The sequence below is a fragment of the Bradysia coprophila genome, unplaced genomic scaffold (assembly GCF_014529535.1).
Source record: "Bradysia coprophila strain Holo2 unplaced genomic scaffold, BU_Bcop_v1 contig_138, whole genome shotgun sequence".
Lineage (NCBI taxonomy): Eukaryota > Metazoa > Arthropoda > Insecta > Diptera > Sciaridae > Bradysia > Bradysia coprophila.
In genome coordinates, this window is record NW_023503409.1 from 10,705,930 (window position 1) to 10,722,866 (window position 16,937).

General features: G+C 38.3%; 2 protein-coding genes and 1 long non-coding RNA gene across 5 annotated transcripts in view; 1 reads left to right on the top strand and 2 right to left on the bottom strand.

Annotated features, from left to right (window-relative positions):
• LOC119074128 overlaps positions 1–1,665 on the top strand; it is a 75,946-nt gene extending 74,281 nt beyond the window's left edge. For both annotated transcript variants that reach the window (XM_037180112.1, XM_037180111.1), the window contains exons 7-9: positions 813–985; positions 1,068–1,274; positions 1,349–1,665. In XM_037180112.1, coding sequence (XP_037036007.1) covers positions 813–985; positions 1,068–1,274; positions 1,349–1,606 — 638 coding nt within the window. In that variant the 3' untranslated portion in view covers positions 1,607–1,665. The remainder of the gene's footprint in view (positions 1–812; positions 986–1,067; positions 1,275–1,348) is intronic.
• Positions 268–11,682, bottom strand: LOC119074134. The gene is made up of 3 exons (XR_005087145.1): positions 11,430–11,682; positions 1,003–1,005; positions 268–280 (listed from the first exon to the last, which is right to left on the bottom strand). It is a non-coding gene; the product is annotated as an uncharacterized LOC119074134 (long non-coding RNA).
• LOC119074132 (probable cytochrome P450 6a13) lies at positions 6,268–11,425 on the bottom strand. Of its 2 annotated transcripts, XM_037180117.1 has the most exons (9): positions 10,843–11,425; positions 8,074–8,258; positions 7,882–8,009; positions 7,599–7,820; positions 7,386–7,530; positions 7,237–7,326; positions 6,911–7,171; positions 6,346–6,358; positions 6,268–6,305 (listed from the first exon to the last, which is right to left on the bottom strand). In XM_037180117.1, the coding sequence occupies exons 1-7, from the start codon at positions 11,350–11,352 to the stop codon at positions 6,970–6,972; spliced, it is 1,482 nt and encodes a 493-aa protein (XP_037036012.1). In that variant the 5' UTR covers positions 11,353–11,425; the 3' UTR covers positions 6,268–6,305; positions 6,346–6,358; positions 6,911–6,969. The 2 variants fall into 2 exon arrangements, with proteins under 2 accessions (XP_037036012.1, XP_037036010.1); XM_037180115.1 differs by having other exon boundaries at positions 6,268–6,357; positions 6,907–7,171.
• Positions 11,683–16,937: the final 5,255 nt, after the last annotated feature.

The following is a 16,937-nucleotide window of genomic DNA, read 5'->3' on the forward strand; positions in this document are numbered from 1 at the left end:
TGGCACCAACTTTTTTTTCAAGACTTCTGTAGGCTTGCAGCCCAAAAGTACTGGATTCATTTATATGTGCAACGATAGTGGGTGAGGCCAGCTACAACACCCCATACTCAGCTCCGTGGTACATCGAAGCTGCAGAGAAGGCGGACTCTCCGAACATTCACTATATTTCTAGTCATAACTCTAGTGGATCAACTAGCACCAAGCGGTGCGTATACTCCACCTGTAGGTCTTTTCAAGGCCGACAATCGTACAACATTACAACAATTTAAAATAATTTTTCCTTGAGTTATTGCCGAAAAACTGTTTTCGGTACCCTCTGACATGTCTTCACTTTTGAGCGCTTTTCAAAGAAAACAATTTTTTTTAAGAAAAAGTGAAAGACACGTGTTTCCCAGAATTGAAAGACGAATCCAACGAGCTATCACTCATTAAAATCGGAGACCGCTTGTTTCCAAGGTTAAAAAAATCACCTGAAGATTTGGCGATATCACTCTTAATCTTTTGGAAACGGTTGCACTCACATGTTATCAACAGCGACAACAAAGACTTGCTAAGGTTAATGTTGTGCAACACAATGAAAAGTTTATTTAAAACAATTGAAGTAAAAGATTTCGAATCAATCTCTTGAAACTTGCACCATCAAAACATGTAACACATTTTTAACGATTTTATCGAGATACCTGAGGAACTTTAGGTCTGGAGTTGCAGTCAATTATTCTTCACCCTTATCGTCTTTATCATCTTGCCAGACAATCGTCTATTGTTACAATTGTTTTAGCATTATGTCTCAACGATTTTTCTGTTCTTTATAGAAGTGGAATTGGACAAAAACAGGACCTGGTGTCCCCGAGCTGGTTGTGAAACTGTTTGCTTAGTCGGACCATCGGAAAAATCCGAAATAAACGCTTTGGTTCCAATTACCGCACCACATGCCGTACAGTGTCCAACATGTTTGGATGAATTTTGTTCGAGTTGTAAGAAAACTGTGAGTTTAGAATATACTGTCTCAGCCAGTCACCGATTGTTCATTACAACATCTTTTACATTCTTTCGTTGAAAATTTACAGTGGCACCAGACTCTTACCTGTGATGAGAATATAAGACGTTTAGCTGCCATTGGTGAAGACGACACCATCGGCATACCATTTGATAGTGATCTCATCAAATGCTGTCCGATGTGTTCAGTTCCTATTGAAAAGGATGAAGGCTGCGCTCAAATGATGTGCAAACGATGTAAACATGTCTTCTGTTGGTATTGTTTGGCTAGTTTAGACGTAAGTTTTTGTTGCTGGTGTTTTTCATACGTTATTGACACTCATTTCGTTTTTCCTTTACCACCTCTCAATAGGATGACTTTTTGCTGCGTCATTACGATAAAGGACCATGCAAAAATAAACTCGGACATTCACGTGCCTCGGTTGTGTGGCATCGGGCTCAAGTGATTGGTATCTTTGCAGGATTCGGTATTCTATTACTGGTTGCATCGCCGCTATTGTTACTGGTGGCACCGTGTATCGTTTGTTGTAAATGTCGCATATGCAGTGGAGCGGCTAAATTGGAAGAAAATGAAGCTGACTTTGAGGATGCGACTACGTTGCAAAGGTAGTGTTTAAGAACCCCTTAAGATAAAAAAAAGAGAAGAGAGAATTGCTGTTGTATGATAAGAAAAAATGAAAATTTTAAAATTTATTGAGAGTTCATTCAAAACGGGAAAGAAAATCTTCGATTTTCAATCAAACGAAAAAAAAAATAAATTCTTGCGTGCTTTGGTGTAGAGATTGCATTGGCTACAGAGATATTCATTTTTGGAATAAGACTGAGTTTGTTTTATTAAAAGAAAATAACGAAAAGAAAGAGAGAGAGAAAAAATATTTAAACGATTATTATTAATTATTAATTATTATTACTTAATTACACAAACACGAGAGACATTGAAACTTAATTAATTTCTACTTTTAGCTGATCATTTTAAGAAGAGATGAAGAATATAATTTATTTGATTCAAAATTGCTTAATTTTAGACATTAAATTTTGTGAATTCTAATCAATCACGAGAATAAAGAGAAAAACATTTTAACTGAAACACTAAAAAATGTGATTTTTTTCCCGTACGATCAAGGATCACGAACTTTTTGGCTTCGCCACTTTGCTCCTGCTAACTAATTTATTTAATTCGTAATCTAAGCATCCATACGAGTTTAGAGGTGTGCGCCAGTCAAAAATTCTCGGCGGCGGCTAGCCGAGTGTAGATGTGCCGGCGGCGGCGCGCCGAAAACGATATTTCTCGGCAGCTCGGCTCAGCCGCGGCGCGCCGATATATTTTGAATAATTTAAAAAAAAATCTAAAAATTCATAGAAAAGTCAATGTTTTTACAGATAGTTAGTCATAAGAATACCTACTGCATTTCTAATACAAGAATTATGAGTTCCTGTGAACTCTGATGTAAAGCCAACAAAGTTTAATTTTTATTTAGTGAAACATACTAGACATCAAAATCTGAAGTGAAAGCATTTTCGCTCATAATGTCCACAGCTGGGCTTGAACTAGCAACCTCTGGTTCATAAATCCAGCGCCTATCCAACTCGACCAACTTCATTTCTTTCAAATTTTGAATCTTTGAAAATTTAATTCGAAGATAAATATGTTTCCCATCTGAAATATGTTTTCCATCTGAAGCATGCTATCCATGCGAAACATATTTTCCATGTAAAAACATAGCTAACGCCGACCCGTACGAAACACCTATTCGTGTCAAAAGCCTTTAAAATCTCTTACATTATCCACTCTTTGCCTTGTTATCATATACAAATAAATTGCCGGAGGCAATATAGACAGCCCCGTACGAAGACAAATTTCATAAATTCCTATTTAAACAGCTATATACCGCTATATTTACCTATATTTCACTGTAAATAAACATTTCACAGAGGAATATGCTATTATATAGCTCTATATGCCTGTATATAGCTCAATATAGCTGTATATAGGTATATATAGATGTCCATATATGGAATCCCTGAAACCCCTCACACTTAACACATTATTTCCATGTTAACAGAAACTATCTAAGTACAAATTTTCCCACTTTATATCGTTTGACTAAAATCCAATATGGCCGCCGGCAGCCATTTTGTTAGGAGACCGGAAATAGTACCGACGCTTTACATTCGTTAATACCTTTCAAACAAAAAAAAAATTCATGAAATTCGGTCAAAATTTACTCGAGATATTGTCAAAATACTCCACGTTCACTGTACGGCCGAGTAGCCAGATAAGAGCTCACTCCAAGAGACCTAGCTCACGCTCCGGAGAACATAATTTCATAAAAAAAAATTTCCCTGATTGGTACGGTCAATACCTATCTAATAAAGCTAAAACAGACGAAATATGTTGAAATGTGGCCGACCTACAAGCAAAAACTGCTTGCCGCCCTGTGCTTGTTTCACACCAAGGGGTCTAACTCACGAGTCGGTCATCCGATTTCCATAAACTTTTTTTTTGTCGATCGGTATTGTAAATACCTTTTATTTGACGTATCACTTACAAGTTTAACGTTTAAATGTCCGGAGATATCTTCGAAAAACCGTAAAGCACTTATTGGGCCACAGCTCGGGAGGGGTCGATCCAAAATCACTCATCTTCGAACTTAGCCTGTCTTTTGACATTACCAAACGGGAAAAAAAAGAATTTTCAAAATCGGATGCGTTTTACTCAAGTTATCGTGCAGACAGACAGACGGACAGACGGACATTTTTTTTTCGCGGATTTGGCATCTCTAGACAACCACAATAGGTTTCCCCTTACTCAGGGAGTCCAATTCGACGTGTTACAAACGTATGCGTAAACCTATAAAACCCCAGTACTTCGTACGGGTCTAAAAATATCTTCTAAAAACAACGAATACACTATCTTTACCGTGGATTTACATAGCAACGTAAAAGTGACAGATGCAATGTTTTTTAAATACTGCAACCCGAAATTTCATTCATAAAATTAAAATTATGAATGAAATTTCGAGTTGCCGTATGAGAAAATTTTTGCATCTGTCACTTTTACGTTGCTATGTAAATCCACAGTTAGTCGTATTGTTAACGATAATAAACAAACCACTGTTGCTACTTTCATCTACAACTGATTATAAAATTAACTGACTTTCCCTGTTTACATGGACCAGACTGTCAAACAGCTGAATCGAAATAGTCCTCAAAATTGCAAGTCGCGCGGCCACTATACCAAAAAATTAAAAGTCGGCCACTATACGACAAAAATCTGATAAAACTTTTAAAAAAAGTTACTTATTTCTATTGATTCTTTTATTTGCCCGGACGTAAATTACAGTATTGAGCCTCCAAATTATAAAATAAAATAATAAAACCTAAAATTGAACACTTTCTGTAGCAAAACAACGAAAAATTGAAAAAGATGAAAAATTCAAATTCAAAATAAAAAGTGCGCCTGAGAAAAAGGCTGAAACGGACGCATTTTTGCTATTTGACATTAATGACTTTAGAAACTCGGAAATCTTACGGTGTTCGAATTTAGTTTGAACACACTGTAATTTTTTATTGCTCAAGTTTAATTTTAATCACTCTAGCTCACTTTTTATCACTTCTTTTGAGCCATTAATCGTAAATAATAATTCTAATTTGACAAATTTTGAACCCACGACACTAAAACCAATTCCTCATGAAGCAACATCTCTAACCATCACGTAATTTTCTATTCATAGGGTTAAATGTATGTCGGATGTAGTTCTGTGTTTTCCATTTCAAAAGTTCACTTTTCGCAGCTGGTTGCAAACAAAGTTCTATGTAACATGTTGCGAAACCTCTTTGCACAACTTGTTGCATAAATTACTGTTTCGATACTTGTGTAATTTGCACTCGCGTGCGAATAGCATCAGCCTAAATTTGTTGGATCAATTTGTTGATAAAATTTTTGCGTACAGGCGCAGAATGCGTCAACCTCAGCGATATCAGCTATTTTGTAAGTTGACACAAGGACTTGCGTCAATATATCACCCTGAGGGTTTTTAGCCCCGTACGAAGTACGAAGGGGCTTATAGGATTACGATGCCGTGTGTAATTGATGGAATTCGAAGCAGACGGTAAGTGCAAAGTGTTTGCCTATGTTCATAGATAACGAATCCGCAATAAAAATTTTGTCCGTCCGTCCGTCCGTCCGTCCGTCCGTCTGTCACGTCGATATCTTGAGTAAATCAAATCCGATTTCAAAAAAAAAAATTTCCCTGAAAGATAGTCAAAATAGTGAGGCTAAGTTCGAAGATGGGCGATTTTGGGTCGACCCTTCCGGAGCTGGGGCCCAAGATGTGCCTAACTGTTTTTCGACGATATCTCCAGACATTTAAGCACTACACTTGTAAGTGATACGTCAAATGAAAGGTATTTACAATACCGATCGACAAAAAAAAAGTTTATGAAAATTGGATGACCGACTCGTGAGTTAGACCCCTTGGTGTGAACTAGGTACAGGGCGGCAAGCCGTTTTTGCTTGTAGGTTGGCCAAATTTGAACGTATTTAGATGGATTTTGCTTTATTAGATAGGTATTGACCGTACCAATCAGGGAAAAAAAAGTTTATGAAATTCGATTCACCGGAGCGTGAGCTAGGTCTCTTGGAGTGAGGTTATATGTGGCTACTCGGCCTTACAGTGAAGGTGGTGTTTTTTGTTAATATCTCGAGTAAACTTTGACCGAATTTCAAATTTTTTTTTTGTTTGAAAGGTACTAACGAATGTAAAGCAGCCGTACTACTTTCCACCTCCTAACAAAATGGCCGTCGGCCGCCATTTTGGATTTTTGTAAAATCAATATAAATCGATGAAAATGATACTTACTTAATATTAGGTCAATTTGAAATTTGTGTTACATTTGAAAGGAACGTCGTACGGGGCTTCGTAATTGCGCTATGCGCAATTTTTAAGACGTACACATTTCATAAGAATTTTACTTTACCGACGTTTACGGGCGCAGTAGGCTTACGGTAAGAGTAGGGCGACGGACGAACTAGGGTCACGTACGCAGCAAACGCTCCGACTGTTCTGACGGCTCGTTTAACTGATTTGAATGATACTTAACTAGTTACAGTAAGGTCAGAGGTCAACTGAAAATCGCATTTGCTTGCAAAGGGAAAAGAAACAATTTATTACAAAAATTAATGCCATTAAAATACCAATTGTGGGTTTTGTCAACAACATTAACATTAAAATACCAACACCAGAAAAGATGAAATCATTTTTTTTGAAAAAATCTGTGTTAGGATGCGCCAGAACTTTAAACTGAAAAGTTCTTATTACGGAAAAACACGAGCGCTATTCAATCAAACGATCATAGATCACGCCCCTCCTCAACAAAAAAGAAGTTTTTCCGAAATGCACCCAAAAACTAAGAACGCACATCGATTGTGGGACCTATTGGGAGCTCAGAACAGCATTCAGTAAAATCGGACCAGCTCCTTCCCCATACAAAATTTTTCATTTCATGAAATTTCATACATTCCTCTGAAACCGTTTTGTCACAAAAGTTCCGTGAGCGGACATATTTTGATCGAAGTTAATTTTTATCTTATAGTCAGAGGTCATACCTTTCTAACGATACCCCACTCAATGTATTTAATGTGAGAAAAATCACTTTGTTGACTTGAAAATTGTCGTGAAGTCGTTAACTCGATCAAAATATGTCCACTCACGGAACTTTTGTGACAAAACGGTTTCAGAGGAGTGTATGAAATTTCATGAAATGAAAAATTTTGTATGGGGAAGGAGCTGGTCCGATTTTACTGAATGCTGTTCTGAGCTCCCAATAGGTCCCACAATCGATGTGCGTTCTTAGTTTTTGGGTGCATTTCGGAAAAACTTCTTTTTTGCTGAGGAGTGGCGTGAGATCCCTTATCTCAATTGAAACAGCTCAAATTTACATCCTGTTAGAACGTCAATCAGAAACCAGCGATTAGATTGCCTCCCTTGGTGTTAAAATCAATTTGATTCCGTCCTGTGGAATGTTGTCGAATGTCATCGGATGCACTTTGAACGGTTTATTATTCGGATGGAGTTTGACATCAAAGCTACGAATCATTTGGAACAATCCCATCTTGACATTGAACAGAGCCTGATGTACGCCAACGCACATCCGTGGTCCGTCAGAGAAAGGCCTGAATCAGAAAAATGGAGAAAAATTACTGGATAATCATCGGAACGAAACAACAAGATCTCTTACATGTGCGCATTTTTGTGCCGTTGAGCCTTTTGTTCCGGCGAGAAACGCTCTGGGTCAAAGTAATCAGGATCGGGGAAGTAGGTCGGGTCTCTGCGATAAAATTTTGCCTAATACAAGAACGGTCGAAATAATGAAGCGATGCTACTCACTGTTGCACTGTAGCGAAAGGTATCAGCACTGACGTTCCAGCAGGAATGGTAGTGGGCTCACTTTGACCCGGCAGCAATGGCATGGTGAAATCTTTTGTACAAAGTTTCTGCATTCCAAAGGAGACGGGCTGAATTCGCATGCATTCTGTACGGTAGAAATTTGGATATGGGGACAACGTTCGGTGTAAAAATTCAATGATTACAAGGACTTACCGGTTGTTACTTTGTCGAGATACTCGTGCTTGTAAATCAGGTCGTGTGTGACTTCGTTATTGTTTGCCTCCAATGACTCCTGAATGCAACGAGCCAATTCGTCTTGAATATGTGGATTTTTGGCTAGAGTGTAGAAGGCCAATGCCAATACGTTCGCTGTTGTTTCATACATTTCGATGAAAGATCCCATGCAAATACCCGTGATGTCAGTCTCCTTCATTTCTGCGTTTAAAAAACTCAATTAAATCAATCGGATTAAAATCAAAGCCCTACACGACCATACGATATTTGTCGCGGTCATTTAGCACGAATTGCAGCACATCTTCACATTGTACAGATCCTGAATCTCGCATTTTGGTCTGCTCTCGAATCATTTCTGTGAACCGTCGTTGCATCGATTTCGGAACCATGCTAAAAGTGTTCAAGATTCAATGTGATGACACAAAAAACTTTCGTTGTTTATCAAATGGCTTACGAAATATTCATGAATTTCCGTATTCCAGGTATGAAGAAAGTAATAACCGACACCATCGCCGTGATTATGTCGGGGTGGAAAACCGATTTTCCCATATCTAAAAATTCAGATTGTCGCTCGAATGATTTGCCATCGATGCTAAATATGCATCTCAACACTGTTTCGGTGGTAAAACGAGAACATATCTGGTAAAAATGGAAACACATCGATTCATTTAGCAAATGGTATTGCTTCATTGGATACACTTTCACAGCGTGTTTACTGGAAGACTAGATTTATCTACTGTAGGTTGAAAATATTCATAATATTCAGCATCAATATAGTTAGCAAATGTATTCTACATGCGTCGAAAACCGTATACTTTTCATGTTTCGGATGTTTCGACACGGCAAAGTAAAATAAACCAGGCAGGAGCGGTTCATTTTCGAAACGTCAAATAAGGGACCTAGTACACTATGAAAATGAACTCAAATGAACACTGACAAAAAGTTATCTTCGTGTAAACAATAAACCCGGACAAGCATCAGAAAATGCAGCAAGAAAAAAACATAAACTATACGAAGAAATTAAACACAACTACCATTTCGTTGCTTTCGCTGTAGAAACAATCGGTCCATGGGCATCGGAAACAATAAAACTCATCCAAATTGATCGAAACTTCAGGTGACAACAGATCAAGACATTTTTCATACAAAGATTATCTCTTGATATTCAAAGAGGAAATTACGAATGTGTTTTAGGCACCCTTCCAAAATCAGACAGTTTAAATGAAATTTTTTATATTTAATTATGTGACAAACGATTGTAACTTATAAAATTTAAATGTTAAAATAAACCCTATGAAGTGGGGAAAAAAGTACATAAATTGAAAAATTTTATTCGCAAAAAATATAGGACTTCTAGATTATTCAGGTCGCTAGTCAAATCAGCGCTCCTGCCTGGTTAACTTTACTCTGTCGTGGTTTCGAGCAGTACTTTCGACGCTCTCAGCATGTAAAATCCAGCGGTCCCAGTATATTGAACAGAATTCACACTGAGACACGTGTTGGACTGCAAAATATTAATGTTTGGACCTTTCATCACCAAATTGCAGAAAAAAATGTTTAAAATAATTTATGAAACGAATGATAATAACGTTTTAAAACAGTCACGGTGCGGTTGAATTAATTTTAACTGAGCATTTCGATGCACTTTTGATATTTTTCGATATTATTAGTCAGCTCGGAGCCCTGAACAAGGTTCCACAAAATTTTTTGATTTTCATCCGTATTTTCGGTGACAGTGGTGCATCGTCCATCCTGTCTACAGAGAGAGTGGAGGAAAACTGGTTGTGGTTTCAATCGATAGTGCCTGAAATTCTAATAACAATTGTACAAAAATGTGGTACCCTAAGTGCAAGTGAAGCCGACAGAGACATGCTAAAGTTGAAAAAACGTGATTTTCAAACAGTCATAGAGGCGTGGATACATGAGGGATGAAGCTAATAAATAGTTCTAGCAGTAGAGCAACATTTCCTCTACCAATGACCAAAAAATTATTTTTGGAGACCAACTACATAAAGGCCGACAGTAGCTCAAAGTTTTTCCCTCATATTTGGCAAAATTTGCAGGTTTCAGAGGTACCTGAGACCCACTTATTTCAAATTTTAAGTGAACGATTCGATGAAAAAGTGAACCGAAAACTAAACTTCAAAGCTTTCTTGTATGAAAATGACGCTGCGTTAGAAAGTATTACGCACTTTCCATTTTGAATTTCGACCGCATTTACGGCGTGAATTTACACACGGCAGAGTAAAGTAAACCAGGCAGGAGTGCTTGATTTGACTAGGAACCTGAATAATCTAGTAGTCTTATTTTTATGCGAATAAATTTTTTTATTTATGTCAGTGTTCATTTGAGTTCATTTTTAAACAGTGTCTTAGGTCACTTATTTGACGTTTCAAAAATTAACCGCTACTGCCTGATCTATTTTACTCTGCCGTGAATTTACAGCCTTGCTCAAACATTTTTTACTGTCGATCAACAACTTTTCGATCTATCGATTTCCCTTATCTTGTCTTCGTTCGCTTTTTTGTCCTTATGTTGACGATCAGCTCTTGATTGTTACTTAATTAAAGTTCCATCCATTACATAACTCGGGATAAAAATAAAAAGTCTCGTTTTCGTGTGTTTATTGACCAACGAAATTCACATGAAAACTATACTTTTCAACTTTTTATCCCTTGTTATGTAAATAACTGTTTCCTAACTAGTGTTGAAATATCGCGACTTCGTCGTTCATTTCTCACGTCGTTTAGAAAAAACGTTGTTCCTAACTCATGCTAAAATGCTTTTTTAGCGAATTCGATTCCAGCTCGAGCTGGAAACCTCTCGTTCGCTAAAACAGCATTTTAGCATGAGTTAGGAAAATAACTATTTAGTTACTAGTGACGAAAAGTTAGGCCACCACTGAGCCTAGCAGCTACTTTTCGTAACTAGTGAAAAGGCCTTATTACTCTCTTCAAAGTAGTCAAGATAAAGTTCACTTCACATATTTCAAGCACTTTTTTCGATGCCATCAGCATGTAAAATCCGCCTCGGATCAACTTGAATATCAACTTCAATATTCACTTGAAAACTCTACTTTTCATCTTTTTATCTAGCCATCTAACAGAATGCTACAGAACGCTAAGCAACGGAGACTTCAATCGAAAACGCACACCATGATTATGATTAACACTTAGTGCTCAACACTACTCTCATACAAGAACCTCACACTCGCTTTACTTACATCTTTTGCATCAATTTCCGTATTCATTCCCAAGCTGCGTACATACTGTTCCCATTCATTGGCCACTTTCAGCATTGCTGGGAACACTATCTTAATTTTATTGGCCGAAAAAGAGGCGCCGAACATTGCTCTACTATGACGCCATTCATCTCCGGACAAAATGAACGGATTAGCTTTGATTAGCTCATCGCTATCGTCGACGGTTGCATCGTTTTCGTCGAAGTTCATGAACGCCCTAACGAGTATTTCTCGTTGCAATTCGGGATCGCGAATCATAACCGCTGGTTGTAGCATTTTGTAGAAACCCAAGTATGGAACATTGTTGTACGTGCGATGCCATCGTTTATTTGCTGTGCTGATGTGTTCTTGGAAAGTCAATTGTTTCAGCAAATTACCGAACAAATACACTGGTTTTGGGCCGGGCACTCCGAGTCGTTCCCAATACGAATAACGATTTTTTAGCCACAAGTAGCTCAGAGTTAGCAACACAGTTACAAAAAATAAGAACATTTTGCTTCACACTGTGGAGAGTTTTTAATTGAAACGTCTTTACAGTGGTACCGATTGCCTTAGAAAGATTTGTTTACACCGTGAGGCAGCACGTTATAAGAAACTTATTATTTGTTTTGAAAACTGGGTCAATCTTATTGCGAAAATTATACAAGGATAAATGCGGCCGTTATCAATTTGTCGATGTGTCCCCTTTCGTAATTGAACAGTGACTAGGTTTTGAAAATATTTAAATATTTTGAAAATTTGCTTAGTTATCAAACAACAAAACAATGAACAACAACACAAAAATCGCGAAAATTATGGATCTAGACCACCTGTGTGTTTTCGTGTACAGATAGCCAATGAAACTATTACAGCGATTTCATATAAACAAACTCACCTTTCAATGAAAATCATTGAAAAGTGAGTTTTTTAGCCCCGTACAAAGTGCAAAGAGGCTGATAGGATTATGATGCCGTGTGAAAATTGATGAAATTCGAAGCAGACGGTAAGGGCAAAGTGTTAGGGGATATGTACGGCAAAATAAACGATGGAAATATAAATGAAGGCAAAAGATAGGTATATTGTCGATAACGATCCAGGAAAAAAAGTTTATTAAAATCGGGTGAGTGGACCGGGAGTTAGGGCCATAGTAGTTAACGGCTACTCGACCCTGAATGTATTTTGCATATAACTCGAGTAAATTTCATCCGTTTTTCCTAATTTTTGTTTCATTTGTAAGGTAATCGAACACCGAAGAGAATATTGTTGACAAAAGTTTAAATTTTAGTCCTTGAACTGAGGCCGATAATAGGCCCTATATACTAGGTCCCACCTGTTGGGTGGGTCAGATCCCTTGACTGTCTGAACCTGAACTTCTTAATAGATGTTGTATTCGTAATGATTTATTGGTTGATTAAGAAGAACTACTAGAACGGTCTAAATCTTTCATTTATAATTTAATTCTGTTTTGTTTTACTGAAAATCTTTGTAAAGTCTTGAGACGTTATAAAACGATACTAATTTTTGATTCACAACTTCATTTTCTGTTACTGGCCTGGTTTTACGCTTATATTAGACCGTTATTGTCTATAAAATGACGAATGCCTTCAATAAAAATTAAACTCGTGTAAATTGCGGCCCTCGCTTCGCTCTGGCCGCAAACTCCACACTCGCTAATTTTTTGTGGTTTATTCGCTTTTGTTAACAAGACAAAATAAAATAACACGAAAGACTTATTGAAATAGATCAAAAAATTCGTTTAGCAACAGCAGCTACATCGTTAGACCAATATAATGTATCTTGAAACCTAACCTCAGGAATTCTGTGCTTTATCAAACATTTTTCTTTAAATCGGTTCAGAACACTGTAACTGGGGTTAACAAAGAGCAGAAAAGGCTTTTTCTGAGAACTACTTCCAGATGGTTGAACCAATACAACCCATTTTCGAACTTGACCTGAGGATTTCAATACTTCGTCAAATAAAAAAAAGTTTTTGAAAATCGGTTGAACTTTGCTCCAGTTATCGTGTTAACAAAGAGCAGAAAAGGCTTCTTCTGAGAACTACTCCCAGATGGTTGAACCGATAATACCCATTTTCGAACTTGACCTGAGGATTTCAACACTTCGTCGAATAAAAAAGAGTTTTTGAAAATCGGTTGAGATTTACTCAAGCTATCGTGTTAACAACGGGCAACAAAATTTTTATATTTAACGTTTTTTCATCACATTTCAATACATTTTTAATCATAGTGAACGTGTTATGTACGGTGTATTTGTTTTCGTAAAACCCATGACTTACACTCAAGGGAATAGTCAATAAATTAAAATTTTAGGTCAATTCGAAAATGTTACATTTGAAAGGAACTGCGCTATGCGCAATTTCTAAGATGTACACATTTCATTTTACTTTTACTTTAACTACGTTTACGGGCACAATACGCTTACGGTCAAAGTATGGCGACAGACGCACTAGGGTCACGTTTGCAATAGATATAAGGGTTCGTACGGGGCTCAGTCGCAGCAACTTAGTTTTGTATGAAATCGCTATTTCCTCAGGTTTGAATGGACAGGTCATACCTGGTTTGTACTTTCATTGCAGATAGCAACACAACTTGAATTTGACATAATAGTCTGTTATGATCAGAGCGAGAAAACCGAAGACTAGTTTATATGAACTTGCCTTGCGGTACTTGTCAAAGTATTTGCTTCTCTTTTAACATGTTACGTTGAGAGCGAGAGGACCGAAGACCAGTTTATTATAACTTGTCTTGGGATACTTGTCAAAATATTTCTTTCTCTTTCATCATAATACTCTATTCAGATTACCATATGCGCGGAGGTTTTAAAAGTCGAAGTAAATATTTCAAGTTTATTTAATTGAATTGGATGATTTGCAGTCAGAATTGATGCATTGAATTATGGTATAGTATTTTTTATTAAATCTGGAAGCAAAAATCATCAACGGAATGGGAGGCGAACAGCAAAGTATTAACGATGTATGGAATCAATTAAAACGTAACGTAGAGACTGCTGCAACAGAGACTGTAGGAAAGCGAACGGTACGAAAACGAAATGACTGGTTCGATGAGGAATGTCAGGAAGCACTAAACGACAAAAATGCAGCTCGACTTAAAAATCTGGCTAGATTTACTCGAGCAGGCGAAACAGAGTACCGTTTAAAGAGAAATTTCGAGCGAAAACTGTTCCGAAGGAAAAAGCGACAGCAAGGAAGGAAAGTTCTCATCGAAATTGAAAGGTTTGGAAATCAAAAGGAGACTCGAAACTTTTATCGGAAGGTGAACGAAGCTAAGAAAGGTTACAGTCAACAACCCCTATTGTGCAAAGATAAGAGTAGGACGGTTTTAGCTGATGAGGAAAGGTGCATCAAAAGATGGGCTGAATATTTCAAAGAACTGCTAAACCCGGACTTCCCACCTGGTCAGACCGAAGATAACGATCCACCATTTCAAACCGCACAGCCGCTCATTGCACAACCAACGCTTCAGGAAGTCGAAAGGGAGATATCAGGGCTTAAGAACTTCAAAGCCGCGGGTATCGACAATCTCCCTGGCGAACTTTTTAAAAACGGAGGTAATGCGTTATGTGTGGAACTTCACGACCTCGTGGTGCGTATCTGGAATGAAGAGGAACTGCCCGATGAATGGAAGACCAGCATACTCTGTCCGTTATACAAGAAGGGTGATAAGTTGGATTGCAGTAATTTTCGAGGAATAGCCTTACTGAACATTGCCTACAAGATATTCGCGTTAATTTTATACCGTCGAATGCTCCCGTACATGGAATGTTCAGTTGGTGAATACCAAGGTGGATTCCGAGAAGGTCGTTCAACAACAGATCAAATGTTTGTAATCAGACAAATATTGGAGAAGTGCAAGGAATACAACGTCGAACTGCACCAACTGTTCGTTGACTTCAAAGCAGCATACGACAGTGTGATCAGAAAGAAACTGTGGAGAGTGATGGCCGAGTTTGGCATCCCCGAAAAACTGATCGCCCTGACGAAAATGACGTTAGAAGGAGCTAACAGCCGTGTAAGGATTCGAAACAAACTGTCAGAATCGTTTGACATTGAGGAAGGACTACGCCAAGGAGATCCTCTCGCAACGCTGCTTTTCAATCTGATTCTTGAAGCAGCAGTGAGGGCCACCCAGACAGACACCAGCAGCACCATTTTCACCAAATCCAGTCAAATACTTGGTTTCGCAGATGACCTGGATATAATCGGCAGAAATATGGAAGTTGTTAAAGAAAACTTTGTGGCCTTGTAGAGGAAAGGTTCCGACCTCGGGTTAAAGGTGAATGACACAAAAACGGAATACATGATCATCACTTATTCGAACCGACCGCGCGAGCAGAATGTACAAATCAACGCTCACACTTTCAAGGTGGTGAACGAATTCGTGTACCTGGGATCTCAGCTAAATACCGACAACAGCATCATGGACGAAATCAAACGGCGAATAACTTTAGGAAACAGAAGCTATTATAGTCTGTTGAACATCCTCAGGTCCAAGTCAGTTAGCAGAGTTTCTAAGTGCACATTGTACAGATCGGTAATAAGACCGGTTGTAACATACGGCTCGGAGTCGTGGTGCATGACAAAGAGAAGAACAGACGTTACTCACGTTTGAAAGGAAAGTCCTGCGTACAACATTCGGACCGATTCTGGATCCGAATCAAAACAGATGGCGCAGACGATTCAACTTTGAGCTAAAACAGCTTTATGGAGAGCCAGACATAGTCAGGATCATCAAACTGAATAGACTTCGGTGGCTCGGTCATGTGGAACGGATGGAGGAAAATCGTATTCCGAAGAAAATATTGAAAAACAAACCTGAAGGGAAGAGGAATGCAGGTCGACCAAAGGCCAGATGGTTCGATTCAGTCCGGGGTAGGGTAATCTCGCACACCACACAAATTCATGGTGTGCGAGATTCACCTCTAAGTGGTGAATCTCGCACAGTCATGACTTTATGTTACATGTCGTAAAAGGACGCATACTATGATCGCGTGTGCGAGATTCCCCGACACCTTCAGTCCTCTCAAATCTTCAAACAATCGGTGTCACTCGTTGCGAATCGTTAGCCGCGAATAGGTCCGGTTGGAGAAGCATGTTGGAGAAGGCCAAGACCCTTAATGGGTTGTAGTGCCGGTAAAGTAAGTAAGCAAGTATTTTCGATGCATTTTTAGACTGCAAAACATTAAATTGAATTTTTAAAAGCAAAAATGACAATTGCCGCAGTGGTGTGAGTGAGGTGAGAAAGGTTTTTTTTTTCTAAATATCGCTTCATTATGACTATGGGCCAGACGTAGTGAGTGCGATCAGAAAAAGACTTACATTGTTGAACAGAAAAACAAGCCAAAAACTAGAAATTTGTGGTCATTGTTTACAATTGCGTTCGCAATTATTAAATTTATGCACAGGATCAAACGATGGGCATCGGGGAATTTGGCACACGGTGCAAAAAGAACGCACTCTTGAACAACGTAAAAAGTGAACTCACACGCGTAAGTTTAACACTGAAAATGATTTTTAGCTCTGTCGTCGACTTAATGACTCCTTTTACAAAAGGTTAGTATCGAAAAATCGTATTGAGTTCATATTTTACGTGGTTGAAAAATGCGTTGTTTTAGCACCGTGTGCCAGATTACCCCACGCGCAAACGATGATCGATCCCTTATTACAATTGACGCGGTAGCAATGGCGAAAGATTTTGTGCACACTTTCCGTAGGATTAAAGTACTTACCGGATGCCACTTTGTCGAGATACTCGTGCTTGTCAATCAGGTCGTATGTGATGTCGCTATCATCAAACCAGCGATTTATACAGTTCACACCGCATTCACTTGAAATGTGCCGAATCCTGACATTTTGCTAAACCCTAAATGTCAGCCCTTCCAAGTGAGGGCGGGAGGAGTTTGAGTGTTTTTGAACCAAAGAATTTTTGAAGACTGTAGGAACTCTTGTTACTAAGCGTTAGTTAGTTAGTTAGTATAAGTGGGTAGGGATAGGGAAGACTCCCTAGCTCCTAAACCTCTAGTGGACCTGTTGTGCATTCTTTCATTGGACTACACAATCG

Coding starts and splice junctions, on each gene's coding strand:
- LOC119074132 (XM_037180117.1), bottom strand. CDS start 11,352: ATGTTCTTATTTTTTGTAACTGTGTTGCTAACTCTGAGCTACTTGTGG. Junction 8,010..8,073: donor CGGAAATTCATGAATATTTC/GTAAGCCATTTG, acceptor GAACACTTTTAG/CATGGTTCCGAAATCGATGC. Junction 7,531..7,598: donor TCTCGACAAAGTAACAACCG/GTAAGTCCTTGT, acceptor TCTACCGTACAG/AATGCATGCGAATTCAGCCC.